This window comes from Phaseolus vulgaris, chromosome 4, assembly GCF_051622355.1.
Source record: "Phaseolus vulgaris cultivar YP4 chromosome 4, ASM5162235v1, whole genome shotgun sequence".
Lineage (NCBI taxonomy): Eukaryota > Viridiplantae > Streptophyta > Magnoliopsida > Fabales > Fabaceae > Phaseolus > Phaseolus vulgaris.
The window spans coordinates 43357489-43378108 of NC_143501.1; the positions used below are offsets into that span (position 1 = coordinate 43357489).

A 20620-nucleotide genomic window follows, 5' to 3' on the forward strand; every position below is an offset into this window, starting at 1 on the left:
CTGTGTGGTTTATATGGAACATGGTTGTTGTTCCTACTTTCTTTTTTGTTTTGTTTTTTAAAACGCGTAGTAATTGATTTAGATAACGTATTTTATGAAAAGCCTATTAAATTTTGTGAAGAACAATGTTATTTGTTATGGAACTTTTTTCACGCAAATAACAGCTGGTTGATTGAGAATTAACTTGAACAAAAGGAAGAAATATTTTGAACTTTTCTAAGAAATAATATTTTCTGTGAACATGATTGTCACAAATTTATGCATAGAATCATTGACTTGTTGCCTAAAACACATTCTTTTTGTTTCAGTATTTTTTTATAATAAAATACCATTAGAGTCTAATTCTATAAATTGTTGTTGAGTATGTTGCATTGAATAAATTAGAGATATAATAAAAATATAAAACATATATATTATTTTATGTTATAGTTTGTTTAAGCATAGAGAAAAAATGTTTTAGTTTTTGTAATGATGTTTTCAGGGTTTGTTATTTAATTTTTTGTATTGATGTTAAAGACTTATTTATTTTAAAACTGACATTATCTTATTGAGGCCAATGACATATTGTAACTGAAACAAGTTACAAGATGCTATTTAAATGATTATAAATACAATTAAATGAATGAATGTCAGTTTTTATTAGCACATTTTTAATGTATTTTCAATCCGAATTTCAATAAAATTTACATTTGAAATTCTTTTATACCAGTTACTTTACTAGACCCATAACCTCTCACGTGGGTATTGTTTGCACTAGTTTCAATTTTGACTGCTAGGATGTTATAAATAATATCCAATTTTTTAAAAATATCTAATTTTTTAAATTGGTAAAAATCATTTTTCCTTTCTTCATTAGTCTGTTGTATAAATTTTTTGTTTCATTTTATTAACATTTTATAACATCAAAATAAAATATGTATTTTAATTAGAATTCATATAGGATAGAAAAATGGCAATTAATGAAAACATGACAACTCCTTTTGGTGACTTACAGAATAGATTATTAATAATTTTAACAAAATAGATTATTGATAATTAACAAAAGGTTAAGGTGGTCCCATAAGCATATTCTCACCAAAAAGAATTATCTTCCAAAAATTTGTAAAAAGCAGAAAAATCATAATAAGGTATGGTTAACTGTGCTTTAAGGAATTTTTAATTTTTTAAAATTATTATTTTATTAATTGTACTATAAGAACATGATTGTTTGTAAATGAGATTGAGAATTTTTCATCTCATGTGTCATGTTAAATACACTTGTCAATTTTTCTGCCTCATTTATCTAGATATGATAAAAAAAAAATTGTTTATTTTGACTAAATAGTATATTGTATTTCTTTTGTGTAACAGATGCAAGTTTGACCTCAGAAGTTTGTTAAGAAAAATATATTTTTAACAAATAATTTTCAACATGTTTTTTTTATGAAACATATAAACATTGTTTTAGGTCAAATTAGAAAGAACGATAAGACGAACGTGTTCGAATGTTAAATTTATTTTCATCTTTTTTAGTTCAGAAAGGTCACATAGATGTAAGTTTTTATACCTTAAAATTCAATCACTTCATTAACATATTTTAATGTTTGTTTTGTCAAGTGAATAGGTTATATTTTAAAAAATTTTATAAAACATCTTATCTTATCTTAATGACTATTAACATATCAACTCTCCTCCTTCTATTATTACTACTTATAACAATAACTTGTAATGTGAATGAAATAAGAAGAAGATAACAATTACACAACAATTTATATTGGTTTGTTTATCTCACGAACTACATTTAATTATTATCAACCATTCAATTAAGGTGTGTAAAGTACATGTTGATTATTATTTAGGTTTATAGGAATCTTTAATTAACTCCTTAAGTATTTTTTATACAAGTCACTCTTGACTTAATCGAGTATGTTTTGAACTCGTAGTTACTCCTAGTTAATAGAGTATTCTTTACTCAAGTTAGTTTTGACTAACTTTGAATATTCTTTACATCTTGTCAGTCTTAATTAACCAAGTATTCTTTTGAATTACGATCACTCTTAATTAACCGTCAACGATAATTCTTTAGTCAAGTAACTTTTTATTAAACTAAGTATTCTTTGTTAACGACTAAAATATATCAAGTACTCCTTATTAAACTAAGTACTTTTTGTTAACGACTAAAATATAAAGATTTAGTATTTCAATGATTTATTGATCATTCGTTCTATCAACAGCAAAAGTTATTTCTAACTAATATAATATTTATGCAGAAGAAGTTTATCGAAGAAGTTTTTGAACGAGAAGAACTTTAGTAATCCAATGAAGTGGGATGAGAAAATTAAAAACTCAAATACCAGAGTTAATTGAAACAAATAAGAAAATGTTTCATCAAATAATCAAAATTGCGAGTTTAACTTCTAAGTGAATAACTATATTAAGATTATGATTTATGTTAGTAAGCCTCAATCCAACAAATTTATCAATCTTATCTTACGCTGAAGATAGTTGCTGAAATTCTTGTATAAAGATGTTTTTCTCATACATCAACATGAGAATCAATGAAATCGTGGTTCATGAGAAAAAGCCAAAAAAATCGTTTCCCATGAACCAAGCTACGGTGGTATCTACAGACACAGTGCCTTGCATGTGCCGTTTTTCTATTTGATTGCAGGACTACATGAATAAAAAACACAGATTATTAGTGTAGATAGAATCATGTGTAAGTTGAATGTACTTCAAATATTTTTTATTTGTTTACATTCAAGATGATAAGGTATCATATTTTTCTCTCCATGGCAACTGGTTTTTCTCTTCATTCTCTCCATCTAACCAAACTCCACTCTCCAAATCCAACAATGCATAATCCCAAACCGTCACCGCGCGTGTGCCACACCCACTCTCCCAACAGAATATCCGAGGTTATATCGTTCGAAGAGTCGAAAACCGGCGTCAAAGGTATTCTAGAATCAGGGGTCACAAAAGTCCCACCCATGTTCCACGTCAACCTGGACCCCACCGACACGTCACCCACCGACTCCTCCCTTGCCTTCCCGATCGTTGACCTCCGCGACATCGACACCGACTCCGCACGGCGCGTGGAGGTGGTTGACCGGGTTCAGAGCGCGTGCCACGAGTGGGGGTTCTTTCAGGTGGTGAATCATGGGATTGACGTGGAGGTTTTGGAGGAGATGCTGGATGGGATTCGCCGGTTTCATGAGCAAGACGGTGAGGAGAGGAAACGGTTTTATTGTAGAGAAAAGGAGAAGAAAGTAAGGTATTTCTCGAATGGGAAACTGCTCAGAGACATGGCTGCTCATTGGAGAGACACCATTGCATTTGTGGCGAATCCTCACCCTCCCAACGCTGCTGAAATGCCACATGTCTGCAGGTAATTCTTCTTCATCTCCAATAGTTTGTAAGGTTAGAGAAAAAAGTGTTCAAAACAAGCCTTAGTTTGTCACATGGCACTTGATCAAGGACAACCTATCAAAATTGTTTTATCTTTGATGAAATAATCTTGCATTTGTAGAGATATTGTGACTGAATATACCAAAAAAGTAAGGGGTTTGGGCATTACAATCTTTGAGCTACTGTCAGAGGCTCTTGGCCTTAAATCTTCTTACTTCAAGGAAATGGACTGTGCTGAGGCACTTTACATTTTGGGTCAGTACTATCCCCAATGCCCTGAACCTGAATTGACTATGGGCATTACAAAGCACACTGACTGTGACTTCATGACAATACTTCTGCAAGACCAGATTGGTGGCCTTCAAGTTCTTCATCAGAATCAATGGGTTGATGTTCCTCCGGTGCATGGAGCTCTTGTTATAAACATTGGAGATATTCTACAGGTAACTTCTGTAACAGTTTTTTACTCTTGATATAAAGTACTAAACAGATCACAGCACCACTGAAAATGAGTTTGTTATGTTGGTTTTTAAAAGGATTGTACTAGTTTTACTTATCATTGATTAAGATTTCTTAGAAATTTTAAAATTATGAGTAAGAGTGGTAAACAAGAAGTAAGACTAGCCAAATGTCCTTTGTTTTTAATGACTTTTAGTTGTAAAAAAAAAGTGTGTTTAAAAGAGTAAATCAAATAATGTGTTATTAGCATCCTTTTTGTCATAGTAACACCATATGCACCACAACTTTGTTCAGACCAACATATCTTCACATACCTTTGATTTATCTTTGTTCTTACTTTTCATCTGTCTTATTGTTCACGTTTGGGATGATCTATCTTTCTACCTGTGATTCAAGACCATGATGGCAACACATACTTTCAAGTTCAGAAATAAAATTTTGAAGTTGTGAGAGTGGGAGATTTATGTTAAGATGCTGCTTTCAAAAGTGATTAATCATGAAAGACAAGATACAAAACTGAACTAAAATATCTGGGACTTAAAGTTATAATCATATATTTTCTTTTCTCGGTGCAGCTTATGACAAATGACAGGTTCATCAGTGTTTACCACCGGGTCCTGTCCAAGAATATAGGCCCTCGAATTTCTGTAGCAACCTTCTTCATGAATTTTACCATATCTGAGTGCACATCGAAGCTTTATGGTCCAATAAAGGAATTGTTATCAGAAGAAAACCCTCCTGTCTACATGGACGTTACTATGAAAGAAATCTTGACAAATTATTATGCTAGAGGCCATGATGGGAACTCTTACTTGCGGCCTTTAAGGTTGTGAAAGCACGTATTGGATGGTGCCCTCATGATTCTCACTGAGATACATTTAGTCTGCATTTATCATGGTTAAGTCTTGCACACCCATTCAATATTTTGTAATTGTGACACTTGGTTTAGTTTCTTATCACTCCAGAACAGCCATTATGCCAAAGTTGCAATGAAAGATTCCAGGTCCATCGTGCACAAACTATATGAAATTGTACATTCCATTTTTGGGGTGTTTGAATGGAAGAAAAAGAGAGATAAAAGAAAATGGGTAGAAAGGAGACGAAAGAGAAAGTAGTGGTATGATAATAACCTATTGCATTCACTGTTAAGCATTGGTGTTAGTGAGATGTTAGACAAATTTCTGAATACTTGAACCGCTAAGCATTGGTACCATGGAAAATGTATATTTTGGTGACATTAACTATTTTTTTTTCAAGTCAAAGTAACTTTGAAAATCGAGATACTTATGTTATGAGTCAAAAAAATGTTAACGTAGTGGTGAGTATTTGATCAAATAATAGCTCTAGGAGGTGGTAAAGATGTAGGAATTGAAAAAACATAACTATATGTATGCAGCAACGAAGCCATTTCGGGTTCCAGATTCGCTAGCAACTCAGATAAGGGAAAATGCTAGTATCAGGATTTACCAATTTTATATTATAAGCTTCTCATCACAAAAATAATATTGTGAATTTGCCTCTCAGTAGTACTAATCTTTATCACAGTAGCAGGTTTTAATTGTTAACCCGATGAAACTTTTTCTCCTTCCCCTCATGCTTTTTCTTTGGCCCAATGAAACAGGATCTAGCTCCACATGGTCCTCTCCGATAACTAACTTTCCCTCCTTATTTTCTTCTGCATGTGTATTAACGGGTTGTTCATTTTGCTGGCATGTTACACATCTATCTTCATTCCTTACTCCATTCAACATGGTCCATCTGAGATCTATCATCGCGATCATATAGATCCCACTGATTTAAAAAGATATATTGGAAACATTTCATAGAACATGATCCAACAACAACAATAAAAGGCTTTTGTGGGCTACACACACAAATCACACGATTCATTATCTCAGTTAAAAACCAAATTGCTAGATTCAGGTGTCATCCTAAATGGGTTTGTAACCTGTGCAGTGACCTTTTACACATCTTTTGGTTTAAAAATATGTTGAGCACCACATTTTCACAAATATTCAGACTCCTCTTAACAATTTTGTCCATTGTTTTTCTTACTTTTCTTCTCTCCATTTCAAAGGAGCAAAAACTATGTAATCTACTCTCTTCAATGGTGCTTCTACTGGGTAGAAACAACCTTAATTAACTTTTTATCATCTTTCTTCCTAAGTGTCACAGTAAATATCTCCTCTACAATTATTCCACATCTTGCCTTTTCTTATGCAGACATTTATCTTAACATTATATTTTTTTAACACGATTAATGCAAAACTGAGATGAAGATGCGCTTTGTGAGAGATGGTTGAAGGTGTTGTGGTTTCAATCCAATCGGTGAAAAAAAGACTCTAGAAGACAAAAGCGCTTCTACTTTGGATCAAATGAGGGGCTGCAATATTAACATTGTAAACGAAACCAGAATGAACAGAAAAGGGACTTGATGAACCCTAAGTCTGAAGAAGCACAGAAAGAAGAAAAACTGGTATGAAGGTAAGGAGAAAAAATATTATTTACTTCAGTGAGTCTGTTGTAATTACAGGGGTACACTTATAAAAAAGGGAACATGGGCCAAAGACATGGGTCAAAGAAATAAACAAAAACTAACAACCCAAACCAAATAACTATCCACTTTATCATTTTTGTTACTATTACATTTTTTATTTTTATACTTTTAAATAAGAAGTGCACTTTAAGCTTAACTTTATAAAACCAGCTCATAAAATGAGCTTTATACTCATTTATGTACTATAAAAAGTCTTTATCTCTAGTTGATGTGAGATTTCTAAGAGTGTAATTTCTTTCTCTATTTTAATCATCCGACATGTAGTGTGTAGCGTGTATCATCATTATCATCTAAGATCAAACAAATTTTCAGCACTTTTATTAGATATTTAGAATGACAACAAACGAGCTACCAAAACAAGCATGAGCTACCAAAACAAGCATGTGCTAACAAAACCATTTTTTAGGCATCAAAATAGGGGTTCTCGAGAACGTGTCTACTCGTTCCACACTGGCGGCTATCATTGTCCTCTTCATCTAACTACTCTATCTTTCCAAGATAAAAGTAACTAGAGTTATTTCATTTATCTAGCACAGATAAAACTTGTATTTTCTGCCAGTTTCTTACTATGGCGACCACAAGCACAAATCAGTTAGAGTCGGAGAGCAGTAAGGATTCCACTTATGATAGAATAGCTGAAGTCAAAGCCTTTGAGGAAACAAAACTTGGGGTTAAAGGGCTGTTAGATTCTGGAGTCACAAAGATCCCACGCATGTTCTATCATACCAAGGTGGAAGACCACACTGAAAACACACCAAATGACTCAAAGTTTATTGTCCCCATCATAGACCTTAAAGACATAGACACAAATTCATCCCTGCGCGTTGAAGCACTTGACAAGATTAGAAGGGCATGCAAGGAGTGGGGATTTTTCCAGGTAGTGAATCATGGTATTGGTGTTGAGGTTTTGGATGAGATGATATGTGGAATCCAAAGGTTTCATGAACAAGATGGTGAGTTGAGGAAAACCTTTTACTCAAGGGATCGGAATAAGAAAGTTAGATATTTCTCCAATGGTAGCCTTTTTACAGATCCTGCTTCTAACTGGAGGGACACAATTGCCTTTTTTTCTACTCCTGATCCAGAAGAAATACCAGCAGTGTGCAGGTAATTAAGTAATACTAATTTTGACTTTATTACGCATGATTAATATCAATTGTGGATTATCTAATCAGTGATTGAGATTATATTTTTCTTTTTGAAATAGAGACTTAGTTTAGAAGAGTTGTATATAGCAACACAGCCATGGGCTTGGTTTGCAGGAAATTTTAACATCAGTTGTAATTTGTGAAGTAGGTGCTATTTTTGTAACAATCAAGAATTTTGTTTTTTCACACTTCACGTGAATTACATCAGATATAATCCAAGTCACTTGTACACTTTTAGACACTATCAAACGTGGACTTCTTTCAATTTTCTATGATGAAATAATCATGTATTTGCAGAGATATTGTGATTGAATATTCAGAGAAAGTAAAGGCATTAGGCTTATCAATCTCTGAGCTGTTCTCAGAGGCTCTTGGCCTTCCTCCTTCTTACCTTAATGAGTTAGACTATTTTGAAGGAGAATTTCATTTGTGTCACTACTATCCACCATGCCCTGAACCTGAATTAACTATGGGTACTTCAAGGCACACTGATATTAGCTTCATGACAATTCTTCTGCAAGACCAGATTGGTGGTCTTGAAATTCTTCATGAGAATCAGTGGGTTGATGTTCATCCAGTGCATGGATCTCTTGTTGTAAACATTGGGGATCTTCTGCAGGTAAGAGCTGTAAACACATGCATGTCTTTCTTGGTTTCCTTGATGTTTCCAGTGGTCTTCTTTGTATGTGTCCAAACCATTTTCACTATTTTTCTTTCATCTTTTCTTTAATTGGACTGACACTAATATCTTAACCATAACACTTCCTTTAGCATTTTGATTAGATTACCGTCTATAATTCAATTCGAATGTTTTATTTTTGAAATCTTGATGTTTCTGCCATCTATTGTTATGATTTATCACAGTTAAAATCTCTGACATAAACAACTTTGATGATTATATCTTATCAATCTTCTTGTTGATGCAGCTTATAACAAATGACATGTTAGTCAGTGTGTATCATCGGGTCTTATCAAGGCATATAGGCCCCAGAATTTCAGTAGCAACCTTCTTTTCAAGCTCATTTCCACAGAGTACATCAAAGGTTGTTGGTCCAATAAAAGAATTGTTATCAGAAAACAATCCACCAATCTATAGGGACACTACCATAGCAGATATTAAAGAGCATTATTTTAAGAAAGGCCTCGATGGAAACAGTTCCTTGGACAGCTTTAGGTTGTGCAGTGGTTGAGAATTCGATTGGAGCAACTTTGGTTCTCTAGGAGCACCTTTGGCTTTAGTGTGCATTTTATCACTGTTAACTTGTGCCTTTGACTGTGATATTTTCAGTATCTTGTGAAATTTAAATAAACAACATCAAGTTCAGAGACAGAAACAAGGTTAATTCACTCCTTAAGTATTTTGTACTTCTAGTTCCTGTATTATGATAATACAACATAAACTGCTGAGTATATTATTCTCAGATTACATATAAATTTATTTTCTTTTATGTAAGTTTTTCCTGAAAGAGTGGTCACCTTCCTACTTCAATCTCTATAGTATATATGCTATAAATGTCACTGTACTTTTTCTTCAGAAAAAATAATAATTATGCCAAACCAGGAGTAATCATCATCAAGATTTCAATTCACCAACATTCATTTACAAATGATTCTAGTTAATAGTTAAATTTGTTAACGAATTTAAACAATCTTAGGAAAATTTGAATGGAAAGAAGGAAGGATTCAATTAAATCAAGTCCATATATTTTGGTGCAAGAAAAACAAGTGTAAACCTACTTGAAAACAAGTCCATATAGATTTCTTTTTTATTTATCATCAGTGGTAACAAAAATCATATTATCCTAAAAAATTTCTAAAATTAATATGCCAATAGCAAAAAAGAAACAATATTTATGGGGTTGACACAAATTAATTGAGTTCTTATTCATCCTTATCATTTATATTATTACTTTTTTTTATTGATTTAAAATATGTAAGACACTTTTTCTTATTGATTCCACTTTAAATATTATTTTCTCTTTGTTGTTCAAGTCTTACAATTCTACAACATTTTATCTAGTGTTTTCTTTCTGGTTGATTTATTTTTCTTTAAAGAAATTGATACAATCAAAGTAACTAAGAAAATGACAAAGGACTCAAGATACAATTCACACTGTGAACAGTCATCTCAGCAATCAAGTCAAGGCCCTAACAAATATCAGACGGACCTCACTAGAAGAAGAACTTGGCATAGAACAAAACATCAAATGTTCTTTCTTCTGGTCTTCTTAAAAGACAAAAACATGTTTATAAATAATTTGGTCTCACTTTTGGGGTCCAAATAGAAAAATGGGTTAGAGTAGGTTCACATAGCATAAAATGGAGTGTACTTAACAAAATGGGTTTGTACCAAACCCACTTTTTTAAGACATGACACCTAGAATTAGGGTTTTTAACCTACCTTCTACAAGTTATTCCTAAAGGTGCGGTTCTCACTATGATCAACACCCTAGGCAACCCCTCTCCCTTTCCATTTCTACCCTTCACCCATCTTGCCCATCAAGGCACCCCTTCCTATAAATAGGGTGTCTTGCCTCATGTATTTTCACCTAGATTTTGAATATAGTAAAAAAACTTATTTGGGTCCTAAATGATTTGGGTCTTATTGATTGTGTGAGCATTTCAAGTGCCAACTCTTCCTTCACTTATCTTAGAGTTTCCCACCCTCTAAGTGGCATGATCATCTTCACCATTTTCACCATAAGCTTCCTTTATCTCAACTCTTTTTCCATCCTTCCTTACTTCATAAGCATCTCTTATCTCTTCATCTTTTCTTTTCCATTCGATCATCTTTTCCATTTTTTGTTCTTTAATTCCGCACCTCATCATCATCACACCATATATTTGTGTTTTTTCTTTGTCCTTCTGAAGTGAACCTTCACACATACTTAGTGATTTTGTTAAGTTCGTGTACAGTAGGAATCTTCTTAAGATTCTCGTCAATCTCAAAATCATAAATAAGAGCAACCAATTAAAATGTGTAATTATAAAATCAACTCACATCAGATATCCTATTTGCTTTAACTTTAATAGTGAAACTTTGAAGTTTAGTTTTCAAATATCAATTATTTTATAAAAGGAATTATATGAAAAATCACGAAGGAAACACATGTTACTTTCTTTATATCTTAAAAGTCAAAAACACTTTCTTAAAAATAAACATAAATATCATTTCCATATATTCATTTTGCATCATCGTTGATTTTCTATTTTTAATATCCACAATTCTTTTAATTAATGCATTTAAATTAGAAATCTTCATAGATTGTTATCATGAGTAAAGACAGCCCATTAAACTACTGAATAATGATTCCAGTGAGCTTAAAACATGTACTCTAAAAATAATTTAGATTAAACATTTCATTCAAGCAAATTTGGATTGCGCAAAATATTGCTTATTTTTCAACAAAGACGTGTCTTTTGTACTCTTGTATGTCTTTGATTGAACCATCTGGCCAGAATTTGCCTCTTGGAGAGTCAGCATCTTTGTTTTAAACAAGTGTAATCCATCAAATAAACATCTTATTTAGACTTCTATAGTTTTGTTAGAATCTTTGATTAAACAAGTTGGTTGTCTTAGTCAAGTGGGTGATTGAAACAGTATATATTACTATCACTAAACGTAAGCAGTAATAAATAATTCAAACGTGGTTTTCATGGATAACAAACAAATATTAACCGGTTCATGAATAATTAGAACCAAATTGTTGCCCCTTAACCAGAGGTCTTAAGATTGAAGTTTGAGGTTAGACACTTGCATGGTTTGGATCTCTTCGAGATCTCACATCGATTATAGATAAGAACATTTCATAATATATAAGTTTAACTTGTTCATGTGGGATTTCCAACATTTTATAAGGTTGGATTAGGCTTAAAGTTCACTTCTTAACATGGTATCAAAGTCATTTAGAGCATATCCTAACGAGAGTTTGTTAGACTTATCAGGTCACCCGCTATCGAGCCATCCATGAATATATAATCTCACACACAAGTTGACAAGTCTTGGTGTGAGGAGTGTGTTGCAGATCTCACATCAACTATAATACGTGGGTGCAAACATCACCTTATAAACCAATTTTTTAAGATTGAATTAAGCTTAAAATCCACCTATTCAAATAAAAATGTCTCTATTGGGAGATAGTTGTAGAGATTTGGCCTCATGTGGATTATAATATAAGAAATGCATAGTGTTTTTCAACACTACCAGCTATTCTATTGTCCTCTTTGCATTATCTTTTCAAGGGAGTATATAATGGCATTGTTACTGTCAGATTTGGTGCACAGAACTTTTATTTTGGGCTAGTTTTCCAATATGGTGGTGACAAACACCAACAACTTAGAGTCAGAGGCAAGTAACAGTTTTACTTATGATAGGGCAGCTGAAGTCAAAGCTTTTGATGATACAAAACTAGGTGTGAAAGGCCAATTAGACTCTGGCTTAACAAAGATTCCACGCATGTTCCATCATGAATTAGACATCAATGAGATCTCAAAAGGTGACTCAAAGTTGAGTGTCCCCATCATAGACCTCCAAGACATAGACACAAACTCTTCCCTACGTGCTGAAGTAGTTGACAAGGTTCGAAGTGCATGCAAGAAGTGGGGATTTTTTCAGGTGATCAATCATGGTATTGGTGTTGAGGTCTTGAATGAGATGATATGTGGAATCCGTAGGTTTCATGAACAAGATTCTGAGGTAAGGAAAACCTTTTACTCCAGAGATAGCAATAAGAAAGTCAAATACTTCTCCAATGTAAACCTTTCTAGAGGCAAGGGTGCTAACTGGAGGGACACAATTTCATTTTTTCTAACTCCTGATCCTCCCAGTCCAGAAGAAATACCAATAGTATGCAGGTAACATTACATGACATTTATTTGTGTCATCAAGAGTATATCTACTATTGATTTAACATTAAGATTATGAAAACTTTAATTAATTCAAATCAAGATTTGACTTGTTGAACCTATCAAATTTGAGCCTTTTTTCCTTAGTTACAATGATCATGTATTTGTAGAGATATTGTGATTGAATACTCAAAGAAAGTAAGGATGTTGGGGTATACAATGTTTGAGCTATTCTCAGAAGCACTTGGCCTTAATCCTTCTTATCTTAAAGAATTGGACTCTGCTGATGGACAATTTCATTTGGGTCACTACTACCCTGCCTGCCCTGAACCTGAATTAACTCTGGGAACTTCTAAGCACACTGATAGTAGCTTCATGACAATTCTTCTAGAAGATCAAATGGGTGGTCTTCAAGTTCTTCATGAGAATCAATGGGTTGATGTTCATCCAGTGCATGGATCTCTTGTTGTAAACATTGGGGATTTTCTACAGGTAAGTACTTTATAAACACATGTATGTATAATAATCACATTTCTCTATTTTCTTCTGATATTCATACTTGTGATTGTTTCCTTTGAACCAACAAAAATTGATGAAAGATATACATAATGAGAAAATTTAATGTAAATAGTGTTGTCAATCCATAACCTACAAAGTTCAACAGTAATAATGAAACCTTCATAGATATACTTTATCTCCTGTTTGTTACTTTCATCATGGCACTGTGATTTATTCATTCTCTCAGCATCATCCATTTCCCTTAATGTTGTATTGTCCATTTTTGCTTCTTAGTTTCATTTCCACAAGATCCTTGAGAGATCTAGTTTTGCATTTACTTTTACTTATAACATAATAGAAAATATTTATTCTATTCTTGAAATTTTGGTGTTGTTGCCATCTACTGTTATGGTTTTACAAAAGTAAAATCATTGACATAACACAACTTCTGGTGTTTATATTATCAATCTCCTTTTGGATGGTGCAGCTCATAACAAATGGTATGTTCATGAGTGTTTATCACCGGGTCTTGGCAAAGCATACAGGCCCCAGAATTTCAGTAGCAAGCTTCTTTATAAACACAGCACTACATGGTACATCCAAGGTTGTAGGTCCAATGAAGGAATTGTTATCAGAAGAAAACCCTCCAATCTACAGGGACACTACTGTGAAAGATGTCATGGCACATTACTTTGATGAGAAATGCCTTGATGGGAATACTCCCTTGCAGCCTTTTAGGTTGTGAAGAAAATGTTGAGAATTAGATCGGAACACTCTTGATTCCTTTGGAATTTGATTTCTGTGCTTTTCATTACCTAGTGAACTCTAAAAAAGCTGCATCAAGTTCTATTGATTTAACAAGTCAAAGACACTTTGTTTATTATGATAAAACATTAGTGTGTATAGGAAAATGAAGCTATGAAAAACGAGTAGTATGTTATGAGTTTAAAAATAAATATATATAATAAACATTACGAGAAAATTATGAAATAAAAATCAATTTTTATATATCAAAATAATTAATTGCAATAGTAACTAAATTAGAGACTATTTTAAAAATTAAAAAAAAATTGATTTCTAAATTAGTCTCTATTATTGTTAAATAGTTTCTAAATTGGTATCTAATTAACAACCAAAGTTTTTGCTACCAAATTTATAAACTAAATGATTGGTAGTTAAAACTTTGGTTGCTAATTAAATACCAATTTAAAAACTTTAACACTAATAGAAACTAATTTAGAAATAAATAAAAAAAATAGTTTTTAAAATAATCTCTAATTTAGTTACTATTGCAACTAATTATTTTAGTTGCTAAAAATTGATTTCTATTTCATTATTTTCTTGTAATGAAAGAATCAGTTTAGAATTAAATGATATAAAAAATATTAAAATAATAATTTTGAGAGTTGTAATATAGTTATATAAAAATATGGGTTGTTTTCAATACGGAATTTGTATACTATTCTTTTCGAGATTATTTGTATGTAATCCTAATGTAAGAATGGTTGGAGTTTGAACACTCTCTAACCTCAACCTTTTGTGATATGCCATAACACTCATTTTAGGAAAATTTTGATCAAACTCAAGATTCAATTTCAAGAAAATTCTAATTTCAGGACATTTTTTTACCATAGTAGTAAGAAGGTTTGAATTTTAGGACCAAGTGCAAAAAATCTCAACCATGTATTACTAGGTCAAACCTAGTAGGTTTTCATGTACATATTTGTATAATAGGTTAATTTTAATAATTAATTTAAAAAAAATTAAATTTTAGATAATAGTATAAGAATCTAATAAAATGAATTAATTTCTTATAACGTGGTGAATTAAGATTTGAATTTCTTCTCAGAGATGTATTTATACTTAGTTTTCAACCGCAATTCAAACAACATTAATTTAAAAGGAAGACACTTTTGGAAAAAAAAAAGGTTTAAAATATTTATTTATGAAAACAAATCTTAAGAGTAAATTGAGATGAATTAAAATTGAAAGTTTCTATAAAAAAATTGTAAGATTTATAGAGAAGTTGGATATTCCTTTTATTGTTTTTTATTCTTTAAAATAGATTTTTATATCAAAATTTATTCTTGAATTTCTATTTTCTATGATAAAAAGGGAAATATTTAGTTGAACTAGTTCGAATATAAAAATAAAAATGTGTATGAAATTTAAAATATTTTTTAATAATAAGAATATATTTATATTTTTAATAAATAATTCAAAACTTAAAATTTAGTACATATATACGTGTATTGAATTTGAATGCTATATCTATAAAAACATAAATATAAAGTTTGCTATGAGTGAATTAGAAAAAAAATATATACATTTTATAACGTTTTTCTTATAATTAGGAATTACAAAATAGGTAGCGATATTTAGGAAGGTTAGAAATGTTGACTCTTCTTATCATAGGACAAGAAAGTTTTGGGAGCCTGTGCTAAACAAGTTAAAAGACCGACTCAATGTGTGGAAGGGTAGTTTCCTATCCATGGCAGGGAGGGTTTGCTTAATCAAATCGATTCTCACCTCTGTCCCGCTTTACTACCTATCTATGTATAAAGCACCGGCATCGATTTGCAAGAGTATCACCAGAATCCAAAGGAGGTTTCTCTGGGGTTGGGGGAAGGAGAAGAAGTCTATCTCTTGGGTAAGCTGGGAAGTTGTGTGCAAGAATAGAGAGGAGAAAGATTCGAAAGTTCAATGCAGCTCTCCTGGCTATATGGAGGTGGAGATACATCTCGGAGGAGAAGGGGAGATGGAAGGAACTGCTAGACTCGAAGTATGGCTCGGAAGTGCAGATTCCGATCAAACTTCAATCATGGTGGTGGAGAGACTTACTCAAAGTATGTAGGGAAGGTGAAGGTGAAGGGTGGTTTCATAAAGAAATTGGATGGAAATTAGGATGTGGTGATAAAATTAGGTTCTGGGAGGATGTGTGGATTGGTAATTGTAATCTTAAAACTCTGTTCCCCAGATTATACTCGTTGTCTTTAAACCAGGGGCACAAGGTGGGAGAGGTAGGTGTGTGGGAAGAGTCGGGTTGGTGCTGGCGGTTAAGGTGGAGACGGGAAAGATTTGAGTGGGAATCCGCTCTAGTACAAGAACTTGATGTGCTCATAACCACGACAACCATACTTAAAGAAGAGAAGGACGTCCAGGTATGGGGGAACGAGGAGGAAGGGTGTTTCTCAGTCAATAATGCTTACAAGTGTCTGTCAAAACAAGGAAGAGGCCCTCAACATGTTGTCTTTAAATCGTTGTGGAAGGCTAAGGCGTTCCCAAGTGCGGTGACTGTAACGTGGAGGATTATGATGGACAGACTTCCTACTAGAGTATGTCTGAGAAGGAGAGGGGTGTTGATGGAAACAACCTTATGTGCACTATGCCAGACGAAGGATGAATCGTGTCAACATCTCTTTTTGGATTGTAAATATGCTTCTCAAGTTTGGTCCTTGTGCTTTAAGTGGATTGGAATGTTGTTTGTTCAACATAATGATATAATGACGCACTTCGAGAGCTTCAACCTGTTTCAGGTTAGTCATAATCAAAACCTGGTTTGTAAAGGGGTTTGGGCAGCGGTAGTCAGGTGTATTTGGGATCAGAGGAACTTGGTAGTGTTCCAACAAGGCGTTGTAGATGCAGAAGAAATATTTCAGCAAGCACAAATTAAATCTTGGCAATGGTTGAAACATAAGACAGATTTCTTTAATTACTCCTTAGTGGATTGGGTCCTGAACCCAATGTGCTGCATAAAAAGCTACAAATAACCAGATCTTGGAGACATACTTAGTGGAGGAGAAGGAGATGTTGCTAGTGAGGGAATAAGGCAATGGTAGTGTGCTGGTTGCAGGGTTCAGAGGTTGCTGACTAAGGGTTTCTTAGTTTTCTATCAGCTTTGTTCTGTTCTGTAGGTACCGGTTGAACTGGCCAGCTTAGTTCCTCAGACAGATCTGTGGTGAATTGCCCCTATCATGCTTATTGGATTTGGAAGCTGCTGTCACAGCCATACTTTTTGGATGGTGCTCTTAATTCACTTATGGCAAGATGCAATGCAGGTGAGGTGTCCAAGCCAATTGGGAGGAGGAGAATTGGCTGGTGTGGAGGCTCTACTGAATGTGCAAGTGGATGCTCTGCTTTTCATAGTTGGCTTACAGTGGGTGAACCTGAGCAAAGGAGTATCCCAGTTTTTTCTATGAAGGGGTGAGGTTCTGTCTTTGGTGAAAGTAGTGGAAGGTAAGGGTTCTGACACTGGAGCAACTGAAGGACTGTTATGTGGAAGGAGTTAAGGAGGTGTAAGTTGTATCCCAAGATGCCACGGTTAAGTGCAAGGAAACAAATGGTCTAAAGTTTAGTGCTATGGTGCTAAGAACAAGTTCGCTTGGTAGGCATGATTTGGCACGGTCAAAGGGAGTCTTATAGCAGACAATTTAACTTGTTTATACTGGTTTTGGGGGACTTTTAGACCAACTGTTTAATTGGGATGAACTTCCATTAACTTCATTACCAAAGGAATTAGACCTGGAGCAACAGATTCAGACTCAATTATATTAAAGGTGAGCAGGTGCATCTGTGACCTAGGGGTTGCAGTTGTGGTTACATGAGCTAACATAATGGGTTGGAGGTGTGGTAGTTGGTCTTATACACGGTTGACCTTTAGTGCTTTAGGTGCATTATGGCTCTGCAGGAGCAACTTTTAATCAGGATATATCAGTATTTGTGTGAGCCTAGATGGTTGAGCTTGTGTAAATCTGATAGTTGTATCTGTATTTTGAGTTTGTATAAGGGTTGGGGTACCCCTTAAATATCCCAATTTAATTTTCATTAATTCATTGCTGATAAAATAAAAATGTCTATTTTTTTCAAAATTTATTTTCTTTATATAATTTTATTTTTATTTTAATATGTATATAAGTCCATTTAATAATATAAATATTTTATAAATCTTTAATAAATTAATTAATGTCTATAATTTAATAAATTAAAACAACTATTACCTTTACAAATAAAAGTCCATATATACATATTTTCTAAATCTTTAATGAATTAATTAATGTCTCTAATTTGATAAATTAAAAAAATTATTATTTTTATATATAATTAAAAATTGAAATTCAGTTTATAAATATTAAGTTCCTCTATTATAATTAGTGATTAAAATTTAAAAATTAAAATTTAATTTGTAAGGATTAATTATTTAAGTTACCGAATTTTTTATATTTACTTTCATATTTTATAATAAAATTAACTTTTTTAATTCTTTTATTTAAAGAAATGGACCAATATAATGAGTCAGGAATGATGCTTAAAAATATCATCCCAACCCACCAAATTTTAACAATTAACAGGTAAATTCATCAAATTTAACCCACTTTATCATCTTACTTATGTCTTCTAATAATTAATTGTTATAAAAGATCATCTTTAATTGAAAAATAACATGTCAATTAAATTTTACTCCTTAAAATAAACTAATGAAAAACATAATATATTTTTTTTCTTTTCCATCACCCTACTGTTTGGTAGTGTGGAAAAAATGAGAGAAGAGAAATTTTTAAGGTTAAACTACTCTTTTGTTTTCTCTCTCTCTAATTATACTATTTATCTTCTAGTTTCAATAATAAAAAATATTTATTTTAAATTCATTTTTGTCCTTGCAACTTTTTTTTTATTTTTTTGTAATATTTTTATTAATCCTTGCATTTAGAATTGGGTAATACGGTTAGAGGTGAAGTTGACATGGATTTTGATTGTTTAAGAGGCTTCTTATTATTGTCCACTGTCTTATAAAGATTCCTCTTCTTTTATTTGAAAAATAACTCTATATAATTTACTCTGATTTTCAACATTTAAAAACATATAAATAAATAGTTCTAATTTAATAAATAAATTATAAAATTGAATAACTATAAATAATTATTTAAAATAATTTTATAAGATTAAATTTGTTCTCGAACGGGTTTTGGGGCCTAGAGAACGATTGTATGCTCCTCCTCTCGGTCGGTCGTTTCCACAAGCAGCTACCTGTTCCTCCAACTCCTTCCTCTTCCACTCGGTCAGTCATCTCCTCGCACAGACTCGAATGATACCTGCAGAAGGCACTTCGACGATCAAGTCAGCAAAGGTGCTGACACTCGGTTGTCAGAGTACTGTAGATAATGACTTACATGATTCTTGGAATTTGCGCTATTTATATTACCTTAATGGGCCTTCGTTGGTGGGCCGGATTAGGGGAATAGATCACGTTTAGGGTTGTGCTGAGTAACCTTTAATTATGGATTAGCCTTGTTGATTTGGTTGGCCCATAGGTCGGTCAACATGATGTTGCCATGCGACCTTCCTTATCATGGGCGAACGATCAGACAGTTTTTTATTCTGACCGACTGGAGGTGGTATATCGGTCGTACCAGTACACTTGCCCCCCAGGCCATACCAGTATACTTGCCCCCCAGGCTCGAGGGTTAATAAAGCCAAAGGGTCTTGTTGATATGGTCCCAGTCGGATTTCTGGTGGCGGTTTAAGGTTCTCACAGGTGACGTGATGGGTGGCAGTGCCTGAACGGGTGACGTGATGTGCATTTATGAGGAGGGGTTTTTGGCGCCAAACGACATGGATCGTTGGATCAAAAAGATCCAACAACTGAGGGAGTTATGGCGTTTCGACTTCCAAGACTCCTTCGGATTATAAATAGAGGCTCTCCACAGTGACTTCTTACGCTTTCTTTCTGAACTCTGCTCCGAATCTCGAACGACTTTCGTCCACTTGTGTTGCTTTTTCTATCCTTCCAAGGTTAGTGATGTCTTCCCTTTCTCGTCCCACTTCTTCTTCCTCGACTGCTCCCTCTCCTCTTCTCGAACCCCCTTCGTCTTCATCTTCTTCGTCCTCCTCGTCTGCTTCTTCCTATACCAAAATCCTCTCAGTCGGGGCAATTGAGACTATTGTCCCTCAGGGGGAGGAAGTGAGGGGTGATGACCCGGGCAATGCGACTAACCAGTCAAGCACCTCCGAGTGGTTGCGCCCTCATGAGGGCCCTAGTTGGGTTGATCCCAAAGTATTTGGGATCACGTCTGTCTTCCTGACGGACGTCTCTGTCTCTGACTTTTTGAAGAGGGTTCCTATTGTGAAGGCTTCTGCCAGGGAATATCTCTTAACCTTCGACTCTTGTTCGTTGACCGACCGTGTGTACAAGGAACGGTCATCCACCGAACCTCATTTCTTCTTCATGTACACTTGTCTCTTTTCTGATTTGCATGTGTCGCTTCCTTTTGACACGTTCACGGTGGGCGTCCTTCAGGCGCTCAACGTTGCTCTGAGTCAGTTGCACCCAAACACATGGGCGTCCATGCAGGTCTTCCGCGTGGTATGCCAAATTTTTGGTTTGCGTCCTTCCTCCTCTTGTTTTTGCATTTCTACACCTCCCACCCGTCTGACCCTGTCAGTTGGCATTCGTTGGTCAGCCGGTCGGGCAACATTCTGTTCAAAGCCTTCACGGCCTCATATAAAAACTTCAAAGAGAGGTTCTTTAAAGTGTTTGTGGAGCCCGCGGGTATGTCACACTTCTTTGATGCAACTGGTCAGCCTAGATTTCCTTTGTTTTGGACTGGGAAGCCTACAAAGATTAAGGATTGACCTCGTCCGGTTAAACTGAGTGTTGGTGAGCAGGAGAACTTTGCTCTTTTTGACAACCTTTCTAGAAAACTTCCTGCGCGGCGACTGATGTCTTTGT

At 33.9% G+C, this 20620-nt stretch overlaps 3 protein-coding genes across 3 annotated transcripts; all 3 read left to right on the forward strand.

The window, feature by feature from the left end:
- Window positions 1–2529: 2529 nt before the first annotated feature.
- Window positions 2530–5129, forward strand: LOC137837671 (1-aminocyclopropane-1-carboxylate oxidase homolog 1). The gene is made up of 3 exons (XM_068646767.1): window positions 2530–3367; window positions 3509–3830; window positions 4422–5129. The coding sequence occupies exons 1-3, from the start codon at window positions 2745–2747 to the stop codon at window positions 4677–4679; spliced, it is 1203 nt and encodes a 400-aa protein (XP_068502868.1). The 5' UTR covers window positions 2530–2744; the 3' UTR covers window positions 4680–5129.
- Window positions 5130–6661: 1532 nt separating this feature from the next.
- LOC137837672 (1-aminocyclopropane-1-carboxylate oxidase homolog 1) lies at window positions 6662–9004 on the forward strand. Its single transcript, XM_068646768.1, has 3 exons — window positions 6662–7510; window positions 7849–8170; window positions 8478–9004. Exons 1-3 carry the CDS (start codon window positions 6972–6974, stop codon window positions 8739–8741), a joined length of 1125 nt encoding a protein of 374 aa, XP_068502869.1. The 5' UTR covers window positions 6662–6971; the 3' UTR covers window positions 8742–9004.
- Window positions 9005–10098: 1094 nt separating this feature from the next.
- On the forward strand, window positions 10099–13785 carry LOC137837673 (1-aminocyclopropane-1-carboxylate oxidase homolog 12). Its single transcript, XM_068646769.1, has 3 exons — window positions 10099–12405; window positions 12567–12888; window positions 13382–13785. Exons 1-3 carry the CDS (start codon window positions 11864–11866, stop codon window positions 13637–13639), a joined length of 1122 nt encoding a protein of 373 aa, XP_068502870.1. The 5' UTR covers window positions 10099–11863; the 3' UTR covers window positions 13640–13785.
- Window positions 13786–20620: the final 6835 nt, after the last annotated feature.

Bases quoted from the DNA above. Each gene is read 5' to 3' on its own strand.
- LOC137837671 (XM_068646767.1), top strand. From the start codon at position 2,745: ATGATAAGGTATCATATTTTTCTCTCCATGGCAACTGGTTTTTCTCTT. The intron at 3,368-3,508 runs GTAATTCTTCTT...TTGCATTTGTAG, and splicing joins GAAATGCCACATGTCTGCAG to AGATATTGTGACTGAATATA. The intron at 3,831-4,421 runs GTAACTTCTGTA...TTCTCGGTGCAG, and splicing joins ACATTGGAGATATTCTACAG to CTTATGACAAATGACAGGTT.
- LOC137837672 (XM_068646768.1), top strand. From the start codon at position 6,972: ATGGCGACCACAAGCACAAATCAGTTAGAGTCGGAGAGCAGTAAGGAT. The intron at 7,511-7,848 runs GTAATTAAGTAA...ATGTATTTGCAG, and splicing joins GAAATACCAGCAGTGTGCAG to AGATATTGTGATTGAATATT. The intron at 8,171-8,477 runs GTAAGAGCTGTA...TTGTTGATGCAG, and splicing joins ACATTGGGGATCTTCTGCAG to CTTATAACAAATGACATGTT.
- LOC137837673 (XM_068646769.1), top strand. From the start codon at position 11,864: ATGGTGGTGACAAACACCAACAACTTAGAGTCAGAGGCAAGTAACAGT. The intron at 12,406-12,566 runs GTAACATTACAT...ATGTATTTGTAG, and splicing joins GAAATACCAATAGTATGCAG to AGATATTGTGATTGAATACT. The intron at 12,889-13,381 runs GTAAGTACTTTA...TGGATGGTGCAG, and splicing joins ACATTGGGGATTTTCTACAG to CTCATAACAAATGGTATGTT.